Source organism: Ictidomys tridecemlineatus, chromosome 3 (assembly GCF_052094955.1).
Source record: "Ictidomys tridecemlineatus isolate mIctTri1 chromosome 3, mIctTri1.hap1, whole genome shotgun sequence".
Classification (NCBI taxonomy): Eukaryota; Metazoa; Chordata; class Mammalia; order Rodentia; family Sciuridae; genus Ictidomys; species Ictidomys tridecemlineatus.
This window is the reverse complement of record NC_135479.1, coordinates 45568124-45594139: the sequence shown is the minus strand read 5'-3', so window position 1 is coordinate 45594139 and position 26016 is coordinate 45568124. Positions and strand designations below refer to the sequence as shown.

General features: G+C 39.3%; 1 protein-coding gene across 3 annotated transcripts in view; it reads left to right on the top strand.

Moving 5' to 3' along the window:
- The window catches only part of Smg6 (SMG6 nonsense mediated mRNA decay factor), a 234817-nt gene that overhangs the window by 54975 nt on the left and 153826 nt on the right, over positions 1–26016 (top strand). For all 3 annotated transcript variants that reach the window (XM_005327910.5, XM_021728164.3, XM_021728163.3), the window contains 2 exons: positions 2675–2736; positions 10059–10204. In XM_005327910.5, coding sequence (XP_005327967.1) covers positions 2675–2736; positions 10059–10204 — 208 coding nt within the window. The remainder of the gene's footprint in view (positions 1–2674; positions 2737–10058; positions 10205–26016) is intronic.

The following is a 26016-nucleotide window of genomic DNA, read 5'->3' as shown; positions in this document are numbered from 1 at the left end:
CAGGAGGATCATGAATTTGAGGCCAGCCTCAACAATTTAGCAAGACCCTGTCTCAGAATAAAAAACTAAAAGGGCTGGTGGGACTGGGGTTGTGGCTAGTGTTAGAGTGCTCGTCTAGCACGCGTGAGGTACTGGGTTTGAACCTCAGCACCACATAATAATGAAATAAAGATATTGTGTCCACCTACAACTAAAAAATGAATATTAAAAAAAGGGCGGGGGCTGGGAATGTTGCTCAGGGGTAAAGTGCCCCTGGATTCAGTCCCTAGTATCAGAAAAAAAGAAAACCCCTTTTTACTGTATACAGTTAAAATATGATATTGGCAAATATGAATTCAGGTTATTAGGTGGGCTTCATCTACTGCCCTAAGGGAAGGATCTTTGGGAAGTGTAGATAGACCCATGATGTTCTCAAAACCTCTTGGGGCCTTTGTTTTTGGTGTTATGCTTGGATAAGGAGGATTAGTGTCATTTTGATTCTGCCAAATTACCTTTTACATGTGAATATCATGAATTTTTAAAGGATTCTTCCTGGTTATGAATTAGTTAACCAGTATTTGATGGACAGCTGTGGGAAGTTTAAATAGAGAAGATATATTTCTATCTTTTAAAAAAATCTTTATTTATTTATTTTTATATTGTGCTAAGGATTGAACCCAGTGCCTCACATGTGTGAGGCAGGTGCTCAACCACTGAGCTGCAGCCCCAGCCCTTATTTTTATCTTTTTATTTGAAATAATTTCATCCCTACAGAAAAGTTGTAAGAATAATATAATACAAAGAACTCTCACATATTCTTCTCTCAGATTTCTCTAGTTGTTCACATTTGACCTCTTGCTTTATTTGTTTATAGAAGGTCAGGCTTGCTCTGTAGCTGTTCCTTACCTTTCACTTCTGTTAAAGGAAGCAGTGTCCCTGGCTCTCACTCACTTGCTATAAGGACAGTTATCTTCGAAAAAGTGTCCTGAGCTTTTTAACTACATAAGTCAATGTTCGATCTAGAATAGCCAATTAATATAATTCACTTAAGGCAAAGATAGAGACTGAAGTTTGTATGCTCAGTTATTTTCTCTTTTCACAATAGTGGGGATTGAACTTGGGACCTTGCGCATGCTAGGCAAGTGCTGTATCACTGAGTTATGTCCCCAATCCTGAAGTCATTGGTAAAGTGAGAATTTACCCCTTTCCCTACACCAACCTTCTATCTGAAAGAAGGAATAAACTAGAAGTGTTTTTCCTTTGGCGCAGATGATTCAGGGCTACTGGATTATTTCTTACCCTATTAAAATTACCCTCTTGTGATCAAGATTCTAAACCTTTTTGTCTGACTGAAAGATCTTAAGCATATTGCTTCTATGAGACCAGGGAAGGTGATAGTGAGATTGGGTCTTTAGGTCATCTCTAGAGTTGAACTGAAAATTTCACCCTTTCCTTTGTTTTGCCCAGATGGAACTGTTGGCTTTAGAAACAGATTTTTCTAGAACCTTGAACAAGATATAAAGGTTCATGGGCCACATGTGGCTGGCAAATTGTGGTTTTGACTTGCTTAATGTTTAACTTTTTTTTTTCCTAGTAGCCAATATTTATTTATTAGTGCTGTACTGGGAATTAGACCCCGGGGCACTTTATCACTGAGCTAGATCCTCAGCCCTTATTTTATTTTATTTTAAGATGGAGTCTAAGTTGCTGAGGCTGGTTTTGAACTTGCTATCCTCCTGCCTTGGCCTCCAAAGTAACTGGAAATACAGGTATGCACTGCCATGCCTAGCAATAGCCAATATTTAAAAGCCAGAGGATTTTAGCTGGGTGCATGGTGACACATGTTGCCTCCAGCAGTTCGGGAGGTTGAGGCAGGAGGATCTCAAGTTCAAAGCCATCCTTGGCTACTTAGTAAGGCCCTAAGTAGCTTAGCAAGACTGTGTCTCAAAATAAAAAGAGGGGGGTACTGGGGATGTGACTCAGTGATTAAGTGCCCCTGGGTTCATTCTCTGAAATGTAATATATGTACATATATACATACATATATACATAAATGCCAGAGGATTTTATATAAAAACAGATTCCTGTTTCCAGCTAGAACTGAAGAATAATAGCCCCAGGTCACTACTTTCCTAACAGCCTACTTTATTCCTGGCCTCTGTAGACACTTGGATTTTCAGCTCTAGACCCTAGAATTTAAACTTCGGTTTTGAAAGCTGTTGATGTACGATTTGATTATTATCCTTGGTTATCAAAGACAAGTTCTGCTTTCCTGGATAGGTAGAAAAATATCTCATAGATAAGATCAGGGCTTTCTCCAGAATAATCCAGAACAAAATCTCTATTCCTCTCAGTCTCATGTTCATCCTTAAGGAAGCCAGAATGGCTTCTGGATCCAAGAGCGTTCCAGGCATCTTCGTTTATTCATTGCTTCATTCCCTGCACACAGGTAACACTGCCAGCAGAGGGTGCTATCCGCTTACTGAGTCTACTTTTGTCTTGGCGCAGCTGAGCGACAGCTGTTGGGCATGTGCCCTGGGTCTGTGTGAGAGTTTGGGCATGTCCTTTTGGTTCCCATCCCCAGTGCCCACCCCTTAGGCCCTGGCCAGGTTATTGTGTCACTGGGGACTCTGTTCAGTAACAGGAAACTGGGAAAAGTTTAATTGTTTTCTTCTCTCTCTTTTTTCCCATGCAGCTGAACAAAAGGTTCATCCTCAGTTTTCTCCATGCCCATGGGAAGCTGTTTACCCGGATTGGGTAAGTGTGCAGGATGTTTATTTTATTTTCCTACATTACAAGTCATTTTGGAATTTAATATTGTTAGCAACTAGACTGTGTTTGTAACTGAGGGCACAGGGTGTGAATTCTTAGAGGCCTCCACCTTCTCTTGCCTTCATTCTCTCCTGCTGTGCTCATGAAGTTTAGGAAATATTACTCTCCGTCTTTCCATCTCTTCTTTCTGTACCTTTACCAAACTCCTCTTTTAAGGACAGTTTTTTTTCCCAGCCCCCTTTCTAGTCCTCCTAGGGTTCTCTTTCCACTGCCTTCTGGCTCAGTCTCTAGTGAGCTCCTTGAGGCAGTCATGCTTCTTCATCCATGGGTGTAACTGCCAGGGGTCCTTCTTGGGAAAAAACTCTCCACTAATTTTCCTTCAAAGACAGTAGGAACATTTTATTCCTCCATGTCCTTCTCACCCACACCCCTTCCTTCTGTGCTACATTTCCTGTACCATATTGATGATCTCAGTAAATACCAAGACTGTTCTATGGTTTTACCATCCACCATGGATTTACTATAAGTCTCAGGGAAGGTAGTCTGTGCAAAACCCTATTACTTCATATTTTATTTTCCTAAAGTGATCCTAAAGCCTGACTAAATGCTTTCATATCAAAGCAGATGTATGCTAAATATCTCTTTGGTGTAAGTCCTTTCTGGGTACAAAACAGTGAAGAGAGGGAGAAGTAGCTGTGCTCCCAGACAAGATTTTAATATTTTCTGAGCTAGAGGTTTTATTTTAAGGTATCCTTTGAGGTGACTAATTTTAGATTATAAATCCTCCAGTTATTATAAGTATTTCCCTTTCACTTTCTGTCATAAACTTGCAAGTTTATCTGTAATGCTCTAGGTTTCCTTCGTGGAAATAGGAGCTGTGTCAGTTTCTATAAACTTTTGTATTTAACTCTTTGAGAAGCTGAAAGGCTTTGTCCTGCTTGAAGAAACACTGCCCCATGGATGGTGAACTAGAATGTGAGTTTAGCACATATTCATTTGGTATCAGCCTGGGCAGGAGTTATAGTAATGGCCATTGCAAGTTTTAATTTTGAAATGATTAAGTTCTAAATAGCTCACTTAGGAAAAATTAACTGGGTGCATCAGTAGTTCCCCCATCTCTAACTCAACGCCAGCCACCAATGTAAGCTCTACGGTGGCAGGAGTTTTTGTTTATCACTGTTGTATCCTGAGTACCTGGCACATATAGTAGGTACTCAGTTAATATTTGTTGTGTGAATGGATGAATCTTTATAAGAAATGGATGGATTATGAAAAACCAGAGAAGGGTCTGGTATTCTAACAGGTGACCCAAGCTTATCATTAGCGATTAATATAAAGATGCAGTTATGTGGTAGATAAGACGATATCAGTGTCATCTTATAAAATAACACATCACAGCAAGAAATTTTATTGTGTTACACTTAACAGTCAATGGTGTTGTTACTCCTTATCTCTTGATCTTCTTTATATTTAATCAGATTTTTAATTAGACCTTTATTCCCTCTTTCAAAATTCTTTGTTTGGGATACTAGGGATTGAAAACTCAACAGCACTCGACCCACTGAGCCACATCCCCAGCCCTATTTTGTATTTTATTTAGAGACAGGGTCTCACTGAGTTGCTTAGCGCCTCACTTTTGCTGAGGATGGCCTTGAATTTGTGATTCTCCTGCCTTCGCCTCCTGAGCTGCTGGGATTACAGGTGTGCGCCCCCGCGCTCAGCTCAAAATTCTTATATTTAAACACAGATATTCTGGAAGAAGTTAGGGACAATAATGATTGGGACAATAAGTTAGGGACATTAATGAAAATAATGAAATGCTGGAAAATGAGATTTAGGAAGAAAAATTAATCTTAAAACACTAAGGCAAGTAGCTGGGGATGTAGCTCAGTGATAGAGCACTTTCCTAGCATGTTCAAGGCTCTTGGTCCAATCCCCAGTGCTGAGAAACAAAAACAAAACACTAAGGTTAAAAAAAAAAGAGGCAGTTGTAAGGTACCCTAACTGTGTTTAAAAGTAAAAGACTCATAACCAGATAGCCTTGATTTTTATGGGATAACAGTAAGAGAAATAGGTTTATGGTGCAGCTAGAGAGATATGGGTTATATGTAAGAACATTTCACAGAGGGAAGATGTTTGAGAATTTCCTTCCCCGGAGACCTTTAAAAATGAATAGATTATCTCATTTGTCTGTGGCGGCTTACTGTGGTTCAGATTATTTAGGAACTCTTCCATTCCTGCATATAACATTCTGTTGTCAAAAGACAAAGTCAGTTCAGTTTCACTTTTATAAAAGATGAGTTATGGTAGTTTTCAGTGAGGAAAGTATATATCAATTCTGGGCATACTTCAGACCCTTGAAGAATATTCCACTTACGCTATCTTGTAGGTAAAAGAGAATTGAGCTGCAAATTTATTCAGGAAGGCAAAAATAGCAATGACATTTCTATTGTTAAAAAAGAAAAGTATAGAAGTCTGTAAGACTAGAACAGCAGTGATCCCAAGCCACATTCAACATCATGGACTGTTGCCTAATTACCAAGAAGATGTGAAATGTGGGAGACGTGAAAACGAATTAAGACTGAGGAGATTGTAATAGGGAGCAGCTGAAGGCAGCGCTGTTGCTTTAAAGCGGTTCCTCCAGTTTTGGTCTTCTCTGTGCTTGGTGATCCATGGTGCATCAGTATATAAATGAATGCCTACTGTGTGCCAAAACAAGTCTTCTTACTCTTAGCATCAGCTGACAAGAGGCTTTAATGAGATAAAATATCAAAAAGAGTTTTTTTACCACTCACTAGTTACAAGACCTCAAGAGTAGAAAATAAGTCAAACCTGAGACCTTCAGTTTCTTTATCAGTGATTTAAATAGATGATCTCTGAGGTCCCTTCTAGTTCTTATTTCTGTAGCACTACGTGTTTTCTCTCATTTCCACCCTGTTACACAGCTTAGTTTTTGTTTGTTTATTTATTTTGCTCCTAGGTTGCTCTTGCTTTGTTTAGTGTTTAAAAAAAAAAATTGAGAAATTGATTGAGAAAAGTTAGGAAGCCTGATTTTTTTCTGTAGAGAATATTGTTTAGCCCAGCTGTGTTCCTGAGTATTTGAGGGGTTGGGTCCTGTGTGGTTAGTCATTGTCTGAGTCACTCTGGAGTCTGGGTTCCCATTGTGTCTGAAAGATTGGTTTCTTAAAACTGCCATTCAAATGAGACAAGGTATCTCTAGAGATCACTTCACAAGCCAGTCACTTAAGTCAGTGAAATGCATGTCCTGAAAATGATCATATCTTCTAAGCTTTTAAAGAATAGGGATGGAGTCTTCATGGACTCAGGAAGAAGAATTGTTCAGGATTCCAGGTGGCTCCTGCTAGATGCTTTCCTGGTGAGAGGTAAATCAGACCTATACTTGGCCTCCACTGAAAGAGAATGGGAAACTGGCAGCCTCTGGGCTCTTGATTTGTGACAAATGGAATAATTTTGCTTCCCATTATTGCTTTGGTTAAGTTACCACTTTGGCTTTTACTTTCTTGCCTGGTCATGGTATTTGCACAGCTTCAAGCTCTCTTGGAATTCAAAGACTGATATATTTATTTTGGACTTTGAATTTTTTTAAATGTAATGTTTGTATCTTATTTTTAAAAAATTTTTTTTAGTTGTAGATGAACACAGTACCTTTATTTTATTTATTTATTTTATGTGGTGCTAAGGATCAAACCCAGTGTCTCACATGTGCAAGGCAAGCACTATACCACTGAGCTACAACCCCAGACCTCTTAATTTATTTTTAAAACTAACAAATGTTTTTAAACTAAGAGCTGTTCATTGTTGGGGAATTTTTTTTCCTTATTATACAGTTTATACTGTAAAACATCTAGAAAACATAGCAAAAAGAATAAAAATTACTCATACTCTTAATACCCATATATAACTATTCATTTTTAACATTTGGTATGTATTTCTTGGGTCCTTTTTTCTGTGTATCGTACATACACAATTATGTACTTTTTTAATATTTATTTTTTAGTTGTAGTTGGAAACAATACCTTTATTTTATTTACTTATTGTTACATGGTGCTGAGGATTGAACCCAGGGTCCTGCATGTGCTAGGTGAACGCTTTACCACTGAGCCACAACTCCAGCCCTTAAGTTGTTTTCTAAATATTATTTTCATTAACTGTATGTTGAAGTTTTCCCCACATGCTTAAAAATGTAATGCACCTTTTTAAAAAAGTTTTGTTGTTTAGCTGTTTTTAGTTGGACACAATACCTTTATTTTATTTTTATGTGGTGCTGAGGATCAAACCTGCATGTGCCAGGCGAGTGCTCCACTGCTGAGCCAAAACCCCAGCCCCTATAATGCACCTTTTTTTTTTTTAAAGAGAGAGGGAGAGAGAATTTTTAATATTTTATTTTATTTTTTTTAGTATTTGGCAGACACAACATCTTTGTCTGTATGTGGTGCTGAGGATTGAACCCGGGCCGCACGCATGTCAGGCGAACTCGCTACCACTTGAGCCACATTCCCAGCCCCTATAATGCACCTTTTAAAAAATAATAGTCAATGTGTGGATGTGCAACACTGTTATTGTTGGGCATTTTAGGTTGCTTCCAAGTTTTTACTACCATAAATGACCATGTTGTGATGCTTTTTCTTCTTTATTGCTGCTGATGCAATTTTTTCTTCTTCTTGGTTTAAATTTTATAATTTTTACTTAAGTAATATGTATAAATTCTTATAAAAATATAACTTGACAACTAAGGCTAAGATTTCTTTCAATACAGCCCTAATTCTGTGCTTCCAAAGAGATAAAACTTGACATTAGGTTATGTATTCTTCAGGACCTTCTAACTACATTTACTTACTTAGATATATGTTCATGAAAACATGTAGTTTTATTTTTTGGGTTTTTCCAAACAAAAATTATATATTTCTCAATTATTTGGGGTAAAGCAAAGATTATTTCTCAAAGAGAAAGGCATAAACTACTTACAGGTAGTATGAGGCCAAAATCAGATAGGATTTTAGTTGCAAAACTGGGAACCAGAAGTCTCATTATTGAGCTCTGAGATGGAGACTTTTGTCTTTGTTTCCTTCTTTGATTGCTTAACAAGGCTGATTTTGTCTAGATCCATCTTCCTTCATACTCACATGTGACATTACTCTAACCTACATCCTTATGCATTTGATTTTTTTTCTTTTGTTTTAAACCCGTTGTACTGGTCAGAAGGAAAGAAGAGAGGATTTAAAAAAAAAAAAAAAACTTAAAAAAAATGTGGACATTTGACTTGAGACTTTAGTCTGACCCAGGGAGTGTTAATGAATCTGTTTCAATTCCCATCCCAGGGAAGAGGCTTCCTCAGACATGGCTTCAGCTTCGAAGCAAGACTGTCCCACGTGACTCTTCTGTCGTTCTGTGCTGGCTCTCTACTGCCTTTCAACACGGAGACACATGGGTCTGAAACTTGCCCAGTGTGGCTGCTTTTCAAGCAGAGTGAACTCTGCTCTTCTCGTAATGAGAAGTGCTAGCCCCCCTCCCCACCTCCAACCAGAAAGAGTGCTGCACAGTGTCAGGATTTAAAATGAAACCTTTGTTATAGCCCATGGGGAAAAATGGATCCAATCCAGCCCCAAACATATCACTCTCAGCCATTCCAAATCTACCAAGAGTTTTAGTGGCTCTGAAACTTTTTAGAGAGAAATAAGTTTTGTTTTGCTTTATTTTGAGGGGGGCACTTGAAATGGTATGTGGGGGAGAAAAGCAAATGCATGGTGTGTTTTGTGCCAGTGGAAATGAGGACAGCTCAGCAGAGAAGGGAACTGGAATGTAAACTGTAATTGACCCATAGCTGTGGCATGACTTCTGGGCACCAGAGGGTCAGCAATAGGAGTTGCCATCCAAGGGCAAGGAATGAAGGTTGCCAAGATTCAAGAAAGCTCTGGGTTTTCTAATCTGGGGAGGGTACTACTACTCAAGAGGGAAAGGTCCAAGGTTGGGGTGAAACTAGCAGCACCTTTCTCTGGGACTTGTTTTGTGTCTTTTGTGAAGGATTCCCTTCCCTGTGGCTTTCCAGAAGCTATTTATTAATCTAGCCTGGAGCTGTTCCCCACCCCACCCCTCTGTACCACAAGCAGTTTGTTTGGTGGTGGTGGTGGTAGGGTGAGGGTGGATAAAAGATACTTTGCTGACCACGGATTGTTCAGTATTGCCCTAAGGCCCATATGCCTTGTTTCTTTCGCTAGCACCAAGTTTGAGTTTGCTTTTTATTTTGGAGGACTTCAGCTGTGGTTTGTTCCTGTTGCCAGAGGAGCTCTAGGCATGCACCACTGTTTAGGATCCAGTGGCCACATTTGGCAAGCAGTGGTTTGAATGACCTCTCCTTAGGAGCCCTAGGTCACAGGCTAGATTTCTGCCTCTCTGCATTACAGGCTCTTCCTGTATTGGGAGTGGCAGTTGGCCAGGGCATTATATTTCCACTGGCCTGAAAACATACAGACCCTGATGAGCAGAGGCTTGTAAGAGGGAGGAGGATGGCAACACAGGAAGGGCTGAAATAGATCATTGGAGCCCTAGGTCTAGGGGCTCTTCAAGGGGAAATTTGGGATCTTAGGTAGGGCAATTAGTATGATAGTACCTAAGGAGACAACAGCAGAACTCTTTTTTTTTTTTTTTGGTACCAGGGATTAAACTCAGGGGCACTCAACCACTGAGCCACATGCCATATCTCTAGCCCTTTTTTAGTATTTTATTTAGACAAGGTCTCACTGAGTTGCTTAGATCCTTGCTAAGATGCTGAGGCTGAGTTTAAACTTGTAATCCTCCAGCTTCAGCCTCACAAGCATGTGCCACCATGCCCTTCTATGTGATTTCTTGAAGTAAATCCTTACATAAAGAATCTTTAGCTTTGTGTGACTCTTATAGAATATAAGTTTGTATACCAGACAGTTTGGGGGATACATAGGTGTTTGTTAGAGCTTAAAGGAAATTTGTTCACAATTTAGAAAAACTCATTGTTTCAGAAAGAAACTTTTATGTCAGCTTGAATTCAGTTCTTGCCAGGGGTTAGGAAATAGCATACCAAAGCATAATAACTCATGGCAATTTACCCAAGAATTGAGTTGGTTCCATCTCCAAACCCTGAACACTTTATTCTTTTTTCTTAAAATCTGATCAGAATTTCAGGATACCAGGAAGTTTTGTGAAAGTACCAAAAAAACATCCTAGCATTAATTGTTGGCTCCCAGGGGATGAGGGGTGGTCTCTCCAAGTGCTGTTGGGGATGAACCTCACTTTTGGGCTCCCTGTATTTGCAGGATGGAGACATTCCCTGCAGTGGCTGAGAAGGTCCTCAAGGAGTTCCAAGTGTTGCTACAGCATAGCCCATCTCCTATTGGAAGTACCCGCATGCTGCAGCTTATGACCATCAACATGTTTGCTGTACATAATTCTCAGTTGAAAGGTAAGGAACACCCAGTTACTTCATCTAGACAGTCTAGCTTCTTTCCTATGCTACTTTATCCCTACCCTTGCCCCTGCCAAACACAGATACTCTGCCCCTACCCTCCAGTTGCCTTTCAGATCTTTAGTTTACTCTCCAAAATCAATAAGACTCTCTAGTGCTTGGGTGGGATAGGAGGAGGGAATCATGGGTGTAGAGCTTAATTTGCAATCCCAGAGATGCTGTTGCACATCTGGCTATGCTAAAGGCAGCAGCAAGGCCTCTTGGAGGCTGCAGACCCAGAGCCTCTCCCAGGGGAGAGGCATTGCTGAAATGTTTCATTGCAGAGACCATACGCTTGGCAGGGATTGGGAATAGCTGTTTCTGGACGCATGTACCCTGTTTGTTCAATATGGAAAAGTCTAGTTCCCTATGGGATATCCCTTGTGGGATCCTGCCAGAGAATAAGAACAGAGAATTGATGAGCTTTGGTGACTCAAATCTGGAAGCACAAAAACCACCAGACCCAGAATTTGGCTAGTATACTGATGTGCATTCTGAAGTGCTTTTCTGAACACTTTTGGGTTTTTTTTGATAGGGGTTGGGGGAGGGGAGGAAGGAGGGGCAGATTGGTTGGGTTTTTAAATGTTCTGATGACCAGGTCACAGTTGAAGGATATTATCAGGATCCCTTCCTTTCCTTCCACCTCACTTAGGTAAGGATGATGTGGTTTGACTTGATGGAAATATGCAATGTGGGGTGACATTATTTTGTGTGTTTCTTTGCAGCATTTGATTCATGCTGCAAAGGAATAATTTCAGAGCATGGACAGAGTATTTGGTCTCAGGGCTAGAAGGTTATTATCTGAAATGCCAGGAAGTGGAGATCGCTCCATGGAGACTCTGTTGTAAAGTAGATCTGGTGTTTCTGGACAAAGTGCTGCTGGCTTTCTTGTTACATCTTTTCTCAGAGCTTTTTCTTGTCCTGAACTTGATTTATTTCCCTTTCCATTTGTATTAAGGGGTTATTCTCAACTTTCTGATGGTGGGGAATTTCTTCTCTGGTGAGTGAGTATGCCACACTTCCCCTGGAAACAGGGTTTCTTTTGGGTCTCGGCAAGGTCCTGAGCTAGTCTGCCTGGGTTTTTAATCACTTCTGAATCCCAGAGGACTTTGTCCTCTTAGGCTGCCTGCTACAGTATTTAGAATTCCCCACAGAAAATATGATGCAGAAGCTTAGGAGCCTTTTGAACTTGTCTAATTATTCCTGAGACAGCTATTTGTTTAAATGGTGAGGAAGCATGGTGTCCTGAGGAGCAGTGCTGGTTTCCAGGAAGAAGGAAATAAAGTTTCTAAAGTGCTGTCCTGGTGAGGTTATGAAATCCAAAGGGGAGGGAGATTGTGCTACCAAGACAGAAACTCACTGGACTCTGATGTGAGGCCTCCTGAGGTGCCTTCCTATGCAGTTTCCTCTCTCCTACCAAAACAACCCACCAAGTTCAAGTTCTACCTGTCACTTGCTGCTGCCGAGATTATTGTTTAGCATCAAATGACCTGCAGCCTCTATAGATAGGAATGTGAAGGAACTGTAGCCCTTGCCTATGGAGCAATGGTTTTTAGTAGTTTTTGCTCCATGGAAAGGAATACTTAGGCCTTTTCATGGGCCACCAGTGAGTCCTTTTCTTGTTGCTGTTTTTAATTAAAAGTAAAGAAAATACAGGTAGAAGGAAGGTGAATACAAAAAAAGAAACAGGTGGTTCCTCTATTTAAGGCCAGGGTTTTTCTTAGACTATCTCCTGATTGGTCGTAAGGAGGACCCTTTAGCTAGGAATGACATGTTGAAAAGCCTATTCTTGTGACCTGAGTCTTTATTCCTGTCCTTGTCTGGACTCTTACCTCTAAAGGCAGGAGGAGCCTGAGTTGAGGTGGTCAGAGTCTCCAAGGGTGTTTCAGGAAAAACAGCCCAGGCCACAGGATATAACACTCAGCTAGGACACAGAGCTCTGTGGACATGCTGCCAAGTACCCGGTGTGCAGCTGAGGCAGCCATCCAGACCCCACTGTGTGGGCTGCCATTGGGAGAGGGGTGAGCAGAGCACTCAGCAGGGCTGGTTGGTGGGAAGATGCACTTTTCCATTTCCCAGCACATGAGTCATCTTCTCTGGGCCCCTGTGCTGTGCTTGCACGGACAGTGGCAAGAAGGGGGTGTTGTGGCTGAGTAGCAGCATCTGTGCTGGGGGTGGAGAGGGAAGGGGGTTGGGGAGAGGGTAGAGATTTAAATCCTTCACTAATCAGCAGCAGTTTGAATCACATTTTTATGAGTAAGGAAGTGATAAATCTGCCCTGTGTGTTCAGCCCCCAAGTCCCATCAGCCAGTACCCTTCTAAAGGCCAGTCTGCATGCTATCAAAGTCGCCACCCAGCCATGGTCCCTGGCTGTCTGAAACCAGGAAGCAAGACCTGATGCTTCCTGGCCCTCCCAGGTGCTTGGGGTCTATGGTGATTTGGCAGTCACTACAAGTTACAGAACATCTGGACCATCATTTTTCTTTCTATTTCTTCTTGGACATATCCTTTTGGGTGGGTGTTTGCATATGTCAGTTCCTGGACTCTGTGCAGGAGAGCATTCCAGCCTGAAGCAGAGGTGATCTTTTGGCCCATAAGAAAGTCCAGATCCTTTCAATCTGTGCCTGAGCCTTCCCCATAGATGTGGAGTCAGGAATATGATTTGGAGAGCAACAGAGAAGTCCTTACTTTAAAAAGTTTGTCCTCCTAATAACTTTAATGCTTTCATGAATTATTCTTTTTTTTTTAATTATTCAGTGGCACCCTTGTATAGTTATTTCTTTTCACAATATCAGTAGTCCAGAGATAGAAATCATATTGTTATTAATACATTAGAGTGATTACTTTTCACTTATGCTTTCCTTGTGAACATAAAGCTGTTTAAAGTCTTAGATGCTGCAGAAGGCAAAATGGAGCAAAAAGTTAGGTGATAGGGAGAGAATGGCATCTTTCTCCTTTTCCTAGGTTATGGTCTTGGAGCCAACCCTGTTTGTGGAGACAGAAGTTGTGAGGTCAGATTCTCCTCCTTTCCCATTCATTTGGGGGAAATGGGTTATTTTATGTCATTTAGCCAACTAAGCTTTCAGGTCTCAGTAGTGATCTTCACACTCATGGGTTCGGGAATATTGATGGGAAGACCTTTATTTCTTTGAGATAGTTTGTGACAGAAAAATTTGAGGGATAGGACAAGGGATGTTGGGAGCCCAGCATGGGGCCTGATATTTATTAGGCATTCAGTATTTGTTGAATGCATGGATGAGGAAGCTCACAGCTGTGGAAAAGCCAACTCTAGTAAGCAGTGTGTTCCTTTATTTGGCCAGTGTCCAAGGCTGGTGGTGAGATAGGTGGTTCCCAGGGTGATGTCACAATTGGTAATCTCTCCAAGGCATCCCTACCCTGAAGGGAGAAAGGGCCTTCTCCATGTTCCTCAGTATTTAACACTTCAGTAGCCATCTGATTGGCTGATGTGATGCTGGAGGGTAAACTGGTTGATCTAAACCACAAGCACTCCAAGAATTTTAATTTTTTAAAAATTCCGTAATTTGAGGAAATAAAACTCTAGTTTCTTGAAGAGGAATAATTGAAGCAACATTTGTGGTGTAGGGCATCACTGAAACTCCGTTGCATCCCCCATCTGTGCCCAATTTGCTCCAATCTGGCTTCCTCCTCTTTTTCTCTTCCCCTTTTAGTCTCTCTCTTTAAAAAAAAAAAAAAAGTTTTTATAATTTCTGGAATCAAAACCATCTCAGGCATACTGTTTTATTTTACTGTATTATTGGATTATACTTCCTATAAATCATTGGATGTTACTCATTGGCCACCACTGGAATTGACTTCCCTTTTCTGTGCCCTTGGCCTCTTCTTTTTTCCTCTTCTACCAGTTCATAGAGTATGTCTCCATTTAAGCCTTGCAGAAAAGCCCTAGTAGCAGCAAGAGGGCACCCAAGAGATAGTTCTTGTGTGTGTCCTTGGTATTGCCTGCTCTGAGGGAACATTTGGGGGCCAGAATTGAGGTAGAGTTTGACTAGCTTTCCTTTCATGATCATTTATGCTTGCTTTTTGTGGTATTTGTAATCCTGAATTGCAGGACATAGATGGAGTGTTTCAGGATGATAGACAGCTAGCTGTAGCTGTTTACATGGGCCTGATAGAGCTTTAACCCGTAGGTGTGAAATTCTACATGCCATTGTTATGAATGGGAGGTGACTCTGGTTGATAAATTTTGTTCACAGCCAGAATTTGTTGTCCAGCCTACAATAACCTTGGAGACCTCACAGAAAAGCAGTTTGCTCCCTTGTGGCAATTCACTTCTGTCTGAGTTTCTTACTGAAGCAGAATGTATGAAGTGCTTAATCCTCTGCTTGTCAGAACAGTTGTACAGGAAATCCACCTTTCATAAGGGGTTAGGCTTGAGGTTAGCTGTGTAAACTGTCCTTCTCGTTCCTCCTTCTGTGTCTCTTTCTCCACAAGGATCCATAAGTAGATTTTTGCTGGTATTCAGTGCTACCTTGGCCCACATTTTTAGGACTCCACAGGTAAATTAATAGAGCTAGTGTTGCCAATGAATTTAGTGAGAAACAGAATCAAGGTCAGAATAAGTTAGACTTTGGAAGACAGGCCAGACTGTCCCTATGAGAGAGAGAGAACTGCCCACAGGCTGCTTAGCGTAGACTTCTTTTCTTCTGTAGTGAACCATGGTTCTAGAGGTGGTTCCCTGGAAAAGAAAAAAAAGTGTAAAAAGTGACCTACCTATCTTTCTAATTTTTTAGTTCTTGAGTCCTTCTTGTTTCCATAATGAATTTTACTACAAATTAGTCTGAAGGAGAAGAAGAAAAGTTATGAAAAGCTAAAGAAATGAGAAAATTCAGTCGTCCTAGGAAACTTAGCCCCTTATTATATCTGTTGAAGAAGTGGGTTTTTTTTTTTTAAATCCCAAAATGAAAATGTGGTTTGTGTTCCTGGCTGGTTTTGTGTGGAATGCAGAGGTGCACTATCCCACTGTTGCCCAGTGGCTATTGTGAGCTATATTTTATTTCTGTTGCCATATTATTTGAATTTATTTATTTATTTTTAACCCCTGGATGGACTTAGTTTGAAGAAGAAACACTGGGGGGAATTTTGGCAGCAGGGCTTTCAGCTACCTCTTTTTGTTTGTTTGTTTTTGTTTTCCTTCCAGTACTTGGGATTGAGTTCAGATTGCCACTACCACTGAGTGACATACCCAAACATTTTTTATTTTGAGGCAGGGTCTCTGTAAATTTCCCAGGCTTGTCTTGAACTTGCAGTCCTCCCAGCCTCAGCCTCCCAAGTACCTAGAATTATGGGCATGCGCCACCATGCCTAGCTATTTCTTTTAAAGAATCTTTTCCGGGAAGTACAGTTCTAAATGTGTATTTTGAAGGGGAGGGGTTGGGGTAGGTACAGGCCTCAGGCAGATATATACTGCATGTTGAATACATAAGAGAAAGAATAGTAGTTTTTAAGACTGTAACCAATAATGACAGCAGCAGCAACCCTGATAATACATGATGATACTTTATAGTTACTACATACGTGTTTCCATTTGATCCTTCTGTCAGTTTTCTTGAGACAAGACTAGACAGATATTTTGTTTCCTGCTTCATAGATGAGAAGAGTATCAGAAAGGTTAAGTAACTTAAACAAGCTTGCACAGCTGGCAAATCATACCTCAGGCTCAAGTGTCCACCATTCTCCTGTCAGAAGACATTAAAAATTATCTGGACAGATAATGCAAGAATTTTTTATCTTCTTACTCTGAACAGTCTGCTATTTGATGAGGAAGGTGATCTGTGAATCATATCTGAGACCAGTAGAGTAACAGAAGTGAGAGAGAATTGGAAGAAGGGTCAGAATTCTCCCAAGTGACTTGAGTCAGGGGAGAGGGGGATGGCAAGTAATAATGTAGCAAAAGGGTAGAATGTGGACAAATTAAGGTTGTGTGTGGTCCCTATTTACTTTTGTGATGAGTGTAGGGGAATCCCCCTCTCATAATGGAAAGCACTATTCATAGCCAGTTGGTGAAAGAAACATTAGGTCTTTTTCTTGGTTTAGGATATATATAGTATCTCTTAAAAATGGATTGGGTAAGGGGGGGCTGGGGTTGTGGCTCCTGGTGAAGCATTTGCCTAGTGGAGCATTTGCCTAGCACGTGTGGGGCCCTGGGTTTGATCCTCAGCACCACATAAAAATAAATAAATAAAATATTGTGTCCATCTATAACTAAAAAATATTTTTTAAAGGGAGCAGGGTAGAGGTCTTATTTGTACCATAATTTCTGATATCACTCATGGGGGGGGCGTTCTTTCTTTCTTTCTTCTTTTTTTTTTTTCTATACCAGGGATTGAACCCAGGGGCACTTAACCACTGATCCACATCTTCAGTCCTATTTTGTTTTATTTTAGACCTGCTACATTGCTCAGGGCCTTGCTTAGTTGCTGAGGCTGGCTTTAACTCACCATCCTCCTGCCTCAGCCTCCCAAGTTGCTGGGATTACTAGTGTGTGCCACCACTCCAGGCACTTAACTCTTGGTTTAAAAAATTTTTTTTTTCCACGTACCATTCAGAGAAGAGACTGTGCTTCTTCTTTTTTTTTTTTTTTTTTTTTTGACCTGGGTGTGGAGCAGGGGTAGATATATCATTCACGCAGAAATGAGTTTGAGAGCAAAGAGGGTAAAGTTTACATACATGTACCCCCACTGCCCAGGTTAAGAATAAATAGAATATTCTTGGCACCTGAGATGCTCCCTATGTGCTTCATCCTCATAGTAATTGTAGCTCACTCCTCCCCCTGTACCACAAGTAATTATGTCTGGCCTCTGGAATTCATTCCTTTGCTTTTCTTAATAGTTTGATCATCTAAGTATGTATCTAAACAAAACATGGTTTGTTTTCCTTCGTGTGAATGGAATCATACTGCTACTTTCTCTCTGGCTTATTTAGTTATATATCATGTTTGTGAGTTCTGTCAGTGTTAATGTGGGCAGTTGTAGTTGATTCATTTTCATTGCTCTAACCCAACATTTTATTCATTTATTGGTTTATCCATTCTTCTGTTGATGAACATTTGGGTTCTTTTCTTTGGGGCTATTATGAGCATTGAGTCCATTGATAGTCATTCGGATTATTAGTATATTTGGATTTATTTATTTTTTATATTTTTTAATTTTTTAATTATTTTTTAAACATTTATTTTTAATTGTAGGTGGACACAATACCTTTATTTTATTTTTATGTGGTGCTAAGAATTGAACCCAGTGCCTCATGCATACTAGGCAAGCGTTCTAGCCCTGAGCCAAAATCCCAGCCCTATATTTGGATTTATATTTACCATTTCTATTTTTTAGAAATCTTTTTATTGAAAAGTTTATAGAAGAAAATGCATTTTCGGCATGCATTTCAGTCAGTTTAATAAATTTATATGCTCAAGTAACTTATCATCCCAATCAAGATATAGACATTTTCAACATCCTAGAAAGGATTTTGTGTGTGTGTGTGTATTGCTGGGGATTGAACCCAGGGCTTTGTGCATGCAAGGCAAGTACTCTACCAACTGAGCTATATCGCTAGCCCACATCCTAGAAAGTTCTTATTGAGCCCATTCTAGTTGATATCCACCTGGCACCAAGCAACCACTGATCTGCTTTCTGTCACTGAAGCTAAATCTGTTTTTTCTATAGTTTCATATAAATAGAATCATATAGTGTGTACTCTTTTGTGCCTGGCTTCTTTTGCTCAGCATAATATTTCCTGAGATTTATCCATGTTCTTATTTGTATCATTTGTATCTGGATTTCATTCTTTTATATAGCTGAGTAGTACTCTGATTGATGTATGGAGATATTGCAGTTTTGTTTATCTAGGGAGGGTTGTTTCTAGGTTTTGGCTATTATATATAAAGCTGCCGTAAACATTTTTGTGTAAGTCTTTTTGAGTTCATGTTTTTATTTCTCTTGTGAAAATACCTAAGAGTGGATTTGCTGGGTCATATGATAAATTTATGTTTAACTTTATAAGAAATTACTAAACCATTTTCCAAAGTGGATGGACCATTTTACATTCCCACTATGATTGAGAGAGTTCTACTTTTAGATCCTTGCCGACATTTGATGTTGTCAGGGTTTTTTATTTTAGCTATTCTAGTGGATATGCAGTGCTATTTTATTTTTGTTTTAATTTGTGTTTCACTAATGACTAAAGATGATGAATGACTTCTCATGTGCTTATTTGCCGTCTGTGTGTGTGTATATTATATATAATATATATTACACACACGCACACACACACACACACACACACACTTACTTGGGTAAGTTTTTAAATCTCTTGGCCCTGTTTTAAAATCAAATTGTTTTTAAGTTTTAAGAGTTCTTTATGAAATCCAGATATAAGCCCCTTATCAGATGTTCGTTTTGCAAATATTTTCTCCCAGTGCTTCCCCATTCTCTGCCTGGTCTGGTTTTTTTTTTCCCCCTTTCTTACCATCTTTTGTTTGTTTTTGTGGTGCTAGGGGGATCACACCAAGGCTTCCCTCCTTTTAGGCAGGCACTCTCTATCACTGAGCAATATCCCCACCCCCTCTTAACCTCCTTTCATATAGATTATTTTTCCATTCCACTTCTGCCCTCGCCCCCATTTTCTTTTCTTTTAGTGGTTACCCTAGGAATATAGCTTGCATACTTACCTTGCCAAAAGTTAAAACTTAATCAGCATTTCACTCTCCTTTTAAACCATAGAACGCTTAAATTCTATTCATTCACTTCACTTCCCAGTTTATATACTATTGTCCTGTATGTAAATTTTTTTTTTCTTCCAGCCCTTTCTTAAATTTTATTTTCACTGAGGGCTTACTAAGTTGCCCAGGCTGGCCCTGAATTTGTGATACTCTTGCCTCAGCCTCCGGAATAGCTAGGCTTACAGGTGTAAGCTATTGTATTCATCTTTTTTTGTATCCTTTTAAATCCCCATCAGACAAATCATAATAATAATTATGATTTTTATGGTTCTGGGGATTGAACCCAGGGCCTTGCATATGCTAGGTAAGCTCTCTACTATTGAGCTATATCCTCAGTCCCTTGTTTCTATTTTTGTTTGTATTATTATTTTGATAGTAAAGGGTTGTATGTACTCACCTACATATTTACTATTTTGTGCATTTTTGCATTTCAGACATTTCCTGTGGTTTTTTCTTTCTTCATGAAGTATATCTTTAGAATTTATTTAGTGAAATTCTTGTGATGATAAACTTTGTCTTTTTATTTTGTCTGGAAAAAAAAGCTTTATTTTTGCCTTTTTCCCTAAAAAATTAGATCCACTGGTATTAGAATTCTATGTTAGTAGTTATTTGCCTTTAGCCCATTGGGCTTTCAGTGTTGCCCACTAAGGTCAGCTGTCAGTCTCATTTATATTTCTCTTTTTAAAGTAATCTTATCAAGCCAGGCGCAGAGTCGCATGCCTATAATTCCACCAGCTCTGGAGACTGGAGGGAGAGGATTGGGAGTTCAAAGCCAGCTTCAGCAATGGTGAGGCTCTTAGCAACTCAGTGAGACCCTGTCTCTAAATAAAATACAATAGGGGATGTGGCTCAGTGGTCAATGCCTCTGAGTTTAATCCCTGGTACAAAAAAAAAAAAAAAAGTAATCCATCCTTTCTCTCTGAGAGCTCCAGGTCTTTTAAAAATCTTCAATGTTCTGCCATTTTGTTAACTTGTCTAGATTTGGATATATTTCATATTTTTCCTGATAGAAATTTTTTGGGCTTCATGTATCTTTGGATTCTGTTTGTTTGTTTTTTAGTTTTCCCCCAATAGTTTTACAAAGTTCTTACTATTCTTTTTTTCAAATGCTGCATCTGTGCATGCTTTTTCTTCTCCTTTTGTGACTGATTAGCCACATATTGGACTTCCTTTGTTTTTTGATGTGTCTTAAATCTCTTTCATTATTCTGTTTTTGTGTTCCAGATGATTTCCTTAATTCCTTTTTGGTTCATCAGACCTTCTCTTAACTATATCTAATCTGCAATTATGTCCATTGTGTTTTTTTTAATATTTATTTTTTAGTTGTAAGTGAATGCAACACTTTTATTTTTTATTTTTTATGTGGTGCTAAGGATCAAACCCAGTGCCCCATGCATGTTGGTCGAGGAGAGCACTCTACCTCTGAGCCACAACCCCAGTTCTCCTACATTGTGTTTTTAATTTTAATTATTATATAGTTTTTATTTCCAGATAGCTTTCTTTTTCATCAAATCTAACTTTATGATTTCTTTTTCCATGAACGTATTTGCAAGCTTATCTTTTTTTTCTTTTATTTTTTAAATATAATTTATTTTTTATACATTTTTTAAATTGGTGTATTATAGTTGTATATACTGATGGGATTTCTTATTACATATTTGTACATGCTTACAATGTAACAACATAATTTGGCCAATACCACTCCCTGTTTCTTTGAAATATATTAAATGTGGTTGTTCTAGAAACTCTATAATCTGAAATGATATGCTTTGGATGTAGCCTTGTGGGATCCCAGCTTTATGGCAGATGTCTTGGCCTTGTGTTGACTGAACTCGTGAATTCTTGAAAGCCAAAGCTCAGGTAGCAATTGTTCGGAGGGTGAATTAGAATGGCCATATTGCCATATTTACCTTTTCTCAGACCCTGACTAGAGGATTTTCTTTTATTTTGCTAGCTCATCAATATTTTCTAGAAAGATTTTAAAAATACTTTTTCCAGTGTAGTCATTTCATTGAGAGTGGATTTAGATACCTAGTCTGCCTGCTATATGACAAATAGAAATGCTGTAATTTCATTTTACCCTCAGATACAAACTAGTCCTCCCACACCCAGCTTTGCCTGTGAGTAGTATAACTAGAGCACCCATACCCAGGGTGAAAAGGGCATATAAGTGGCTCTTCCAAAGAGTAGTAGCTCCTTTTCCAGCTCCTTCCCATTTACATCCACATCTTGTGGCAGATAGTGTTATTGGGCTCCCATTTTTCAGTTTTTCCCAGAGGTGTTCAGTATATAGACTACTTACTTGAATGGCTAAATGGGAAGGGCAGAAAGGTAAAGGGAGGGGTGAGGGAAGCCTGCAGTTGAAGTGATAGAAAATATTTATTGCCAAAACTCTGTAAGCTGGAGATCTGGAAAAGAGAGCTCTCTTGTTTCAGCCACATTACATTACATATCTGGTGAACCCTGTTAGCCCATAAAATCCTTTCCATTAGTCAGGGTACTCTGTGCTTTTGTTCTTGACTGCTGCTGTTCTTAGAGCTGTTTGGTTGCTTGTGTGTCTCAGTTTCCTTTTCAGAAGGCACGTGGTCATATATTTTGGAATGTATTTGTAGTAATTGGAGCTTTTCTGTCTTGATTAGCCCTTTCTTCAGATATAAGACCCTATCTTGAAGCTATGTTCAGAAAATGCCTGAGTGATCCCTTGCCCCAAGTGCCAGCAGCAGATACAGCAATTGACACACTGCAGGGAGTTTCCAACTGTTGGGCAGGTTTCTGAAATCGGGACACGTGCTGTTCACACTTTGGCTTCTGAGGCAAGGATCAGTGGTTGAAAGAGGGGAGGGGCTGGCAGGGAACCAGAGAAGGAAAGATCTCATAATGCCTGCCTAGGGTTTAAGGCCGTGTCGGTTTTCTTCCTCTCTTCTCCAGCTGGCTTTGGTAGGGTAGAGTAAATCACTGAAGAGTGGTTATGAGCTGAACTCTCTGGGGACTTCTGTGAGGCACATCTGTGACGTCATCCTGTTATCATCGACTGTTCTACATAACCTCTTTTCACCTCTCCCCTGAGAAAGGGTGATGCCCAGAACTCATGTCAGGGCAGTGAGCTGAGGGGAGATATTTGGTAATCATTATTTTTGAGATGCCTGCTAAGAACACACTCAGGCCATTGTCACATTTTCAAGATTCCTTATTGGAAGAAAGAAACACTCTTTGCAAACATGGCCTGAATACTCCTTGTGGATAAAACTTTTTAAGGGGGGAGGTACACAGCCCATAGTTTTAAAGTCCTAAGTGATCTTGTCCACCTCCCCTATCCCTTGCAAACACACAGATGAAGACCCAGGCAGGCATACACACATACACACACAGAATTTGCACTTTGTACACCAGTGATTCTTTTAAAAACATCAGATCCTGTCATTCTGTTCAAAATCTCTGCTGGCTTCCCATTTCACTTAATGTGAAAGCCACAATGTTTATAAGGTCTTCCTGTCTGGACCTCTTTCCTACCCCCTCAATGTTGTCTCTCTCTGACCTCATTCACTTCTATTCTCCCCTGGCTTACTTACTCTGCCGTAGCCACATTGGCTTTCTTGCAGGTCCTCTGATAAGCTGGGGACTTTCCTAGTTTTGGGCTTTTGTATTAGCTGTTTTCTTCCCTTTTTTTTTTTTTTTGTACTTAGAATTGAATCCAGGGGTGCTTTACCACTAAGCTAAATCCCAAGCCTCCCCACCCCTGTTTTTGTTTTGAGACAGGGTCTCACTAAGTTGCTGAGACTGGCCTCAAACTTGCAATCCTGCCTCTGCCTCCCAAATTGCTGGGATTACAGACGTATACCACCGTGTCCAGCTGTTTTCTTTACTTGGAATGATCTGTGTCCAGCTGTCTGCATGGTGAATATCTCACCTCCTATAATCTGCTTAGTGTTACCTCCATGAAACCTATCCCAATTATCCAATTTAACACTGTTGTACTGTACTCCTATCCTTGCAATCCTGATCTTTCCATCCTGTTTACTTATATCCTAAAATACTAAATAATTGTATTTATTAGTTAGTTCTCTCTACTGTTCCTCTACAAAAATATAAGCTCTCTGGGGCTAGGGATATAGGGTAGAGTGTTTGCCTGGCATGTGTTTTATCCCCACCACTGGCAAAACTAAAAAAAAGGGGGGAAAGGAAGCAAAGCTCCCCTGCAGATAGGACTGTGACCTGTCTTGTTCACTGGAATATTATTGTGAGCATCTAGTGCCTGGCCCATTCTAAGTTCTCAGTGAACATGTGTTGACTTGAGTTCAAGTCAAAGAATAGTTTGTCATCAGGTCAGTCTAAACAGTGAAGGACATTGCTTATCTGGGTTATTGCTCATAATCTTACTGTCCTTCCTTCCGTGTTTGTTTGTTTATTTGTTTGGTACTGAGGATTGAACCCAGAGGCACTTAACCACTGTGCTGTATCCCCAGCTCCCCCCCACACACTCTTTTTATTTTTAAATCTTGAGGCATTGTCTTGCTGAGTTGCTTAGGGCCTTGATAAATTGCTGAGGCTGACCTGGAACTTATGATCCTCCTGCCTCAGCCTCTTGAGTCACTGGGATTATAGGTGTGCACTACCATGCCAGGCCCTTCTTTGTTTTTTGTTAAGGTGATTTTTTTTTAAAATGTAATTTCCAAATGCATATTTTCATCCTGACATTTAATTAAAATGTATTAAATATGTTTTGGTAATTATGATTAATCCTGGAGTCATTATCTTTGTGCCGCTGGAGAGCAAAGGGTCTTCAGAACAGTGAAAGTTGTTCTTTCTGATCTCTTCTAGGTCTTTTATCTTTTACGCTCTGTCCTTTTCTTTTGGTCCATAAAAATCTATTTTTCTTTCTATACCCATTTACCAATATTTATACTATTATCTTACTGAAGCAACTTAGTCCTGTTGGTGTAAACCAAGTAATTTTTAATAAAAGATTTAACATTTTGGATTTTATCCAGCATACTAAAAAAAGATAAACAGGAAACCACCTGTAAATCAACTTCATTGTGGTGCCTTTCTATATTTTATACATAAATATTCAAAGGTATTTCACAAAGCTGAAATGATGTTGAATATAAAATGTTGGTTATACTATTTTCACTTATTATAAATATTCAGAGCTAAAAAATTATTTATAAACATTTTTAATGATGGAATAATATTTTCCTATCCAAATACTAACCAAGCCCAACTCTGCTTAGCTTCCTATATCAGACAAGATTGGGCTTGTTCAAGGTGGTATGGCTATAGTCAGGAATAATCTTCTCCTATGAATATGTCAGTTCATTTAATCATTACCCTATTTCTGAACTTTTTACCCCCATGCTTCTAGTATTATAAATAATGTTATAATTAACACCTATATGTGTGTGTAAAACTTTTGTTTTACATTTAATATTATTGTACTGGAATTTTATAAAAATATTTTTTAGATGGACACAATACCTTTATTTTATTTATTTATTTTTATGTGGTGCTGAGGATCAAACCCAATGCTTCACATGAGGTAGACAAGCACTCTACCACTGGGCTACAACCCCAGCCCTTTATTGGAATATATTTTTAGAAGCTCAGTTGTTAACAGGTTGAAATCTTTTACTACTTTTTTTTTTTACTTTTTTTTTTTTTTAAGGTGTAGATGGACACAACACAATGCCTTTATTTTTATGTGGTACTGAGAATTGAACCCTGTGCTAGGAAAGCGCTCCTCCGCTAAGCCATGATCCCAGCCCAATTTTACCATTTTTAAAAATTATAGATAGACAGGATATTTTTATTTTATTTATTTATTTTTGTGTGGTTGAGGATCGAACCCAGTGCCTCGCATGAGCAAGGCAAGCGCTCCGCCACTGAGCCACAACCCCAACCCTCTTTTATCACTTTTGATATATGATGCTAGGTTACTTTCTGAATAAGTTTTACCAGTTTACACTTGAGGGGTGGCTACTAGGGATTGAATTTAGGGGCACTCGACCACTGAACCTCATCCCAGTTCTATTTTGTATTTTATTTAGAGACAGGGTATCACTGAGTTGCTTAGCGCCTTGCTTTCTCTGGGCCTGGCTTTGAACTTGTGATCCTCCTGCCTTAGCCTCTCGAGCTGCTGGGATTACAGGTATGTACCACCATGCCTGGCCAGTTTACACTTTTATCAGCATTATTGTTGTTTTTTTTAAGAGAGAGTGAGAGAGGAGAGAGAGAGAGAGAGAGAGAGAATTTTTTTTTTTAATATTTATTTTTTAGTTCTCGGCGGACACAACATCTTTTGTGGTGCTGAGGATCGAACCCGGGCCGCACGCATGCCAGGCAAGCATGTGTGTGCTTGAGCCACATCCCCAGCCCCAGACAAGTCTATATCAGCAGTATTTTGAAGATACCCAGCGACCACTTTCTAAGTATGGACATTGAGCATTTTATATTATTTTTAAAATATTTTTAGTTGTAGGTGGACACAATACCTTTATTCTGTTTATTTAATTTTTTTATGTGGTGCTGGGGATCGAACCCAGTATCTCATGCATGCTGGGCAAGAGCTATACCACTGAGTCACAATCCCAGTCCGACATTGAGCATTTTAAATTTTTTATACTCTTAAACTCAAATGTAGGACTTCACATATTAGTTGAATAGTCTTAATCTCAGTGTAGGACTTCCATATGTTAATTGAATAAGTTATAGAAGAAAAGATGTCATTTTAAAACAATAATAAAATGCTTTTATTTTAGAGCAGTTTTAGGTTTATAGCAAAATTGAACAGAAAATATGAAAAATCCACATGGGATTTTTTTTTTCCCTCAACTATCAAACATCCCACTCTATGGTGGTATATTTGTTAATTGTTAGTGGACCTATCATCCATAATCTATAGTTTACAATGGGGTTCACTATTGTTATTGTATATTCTGTGGGTTTTGACAAATGTATAATGACATAGATTTACCATTATAGTATCATAGAAAATAGTTTAACTGCCCTAAAAAATCTTTTA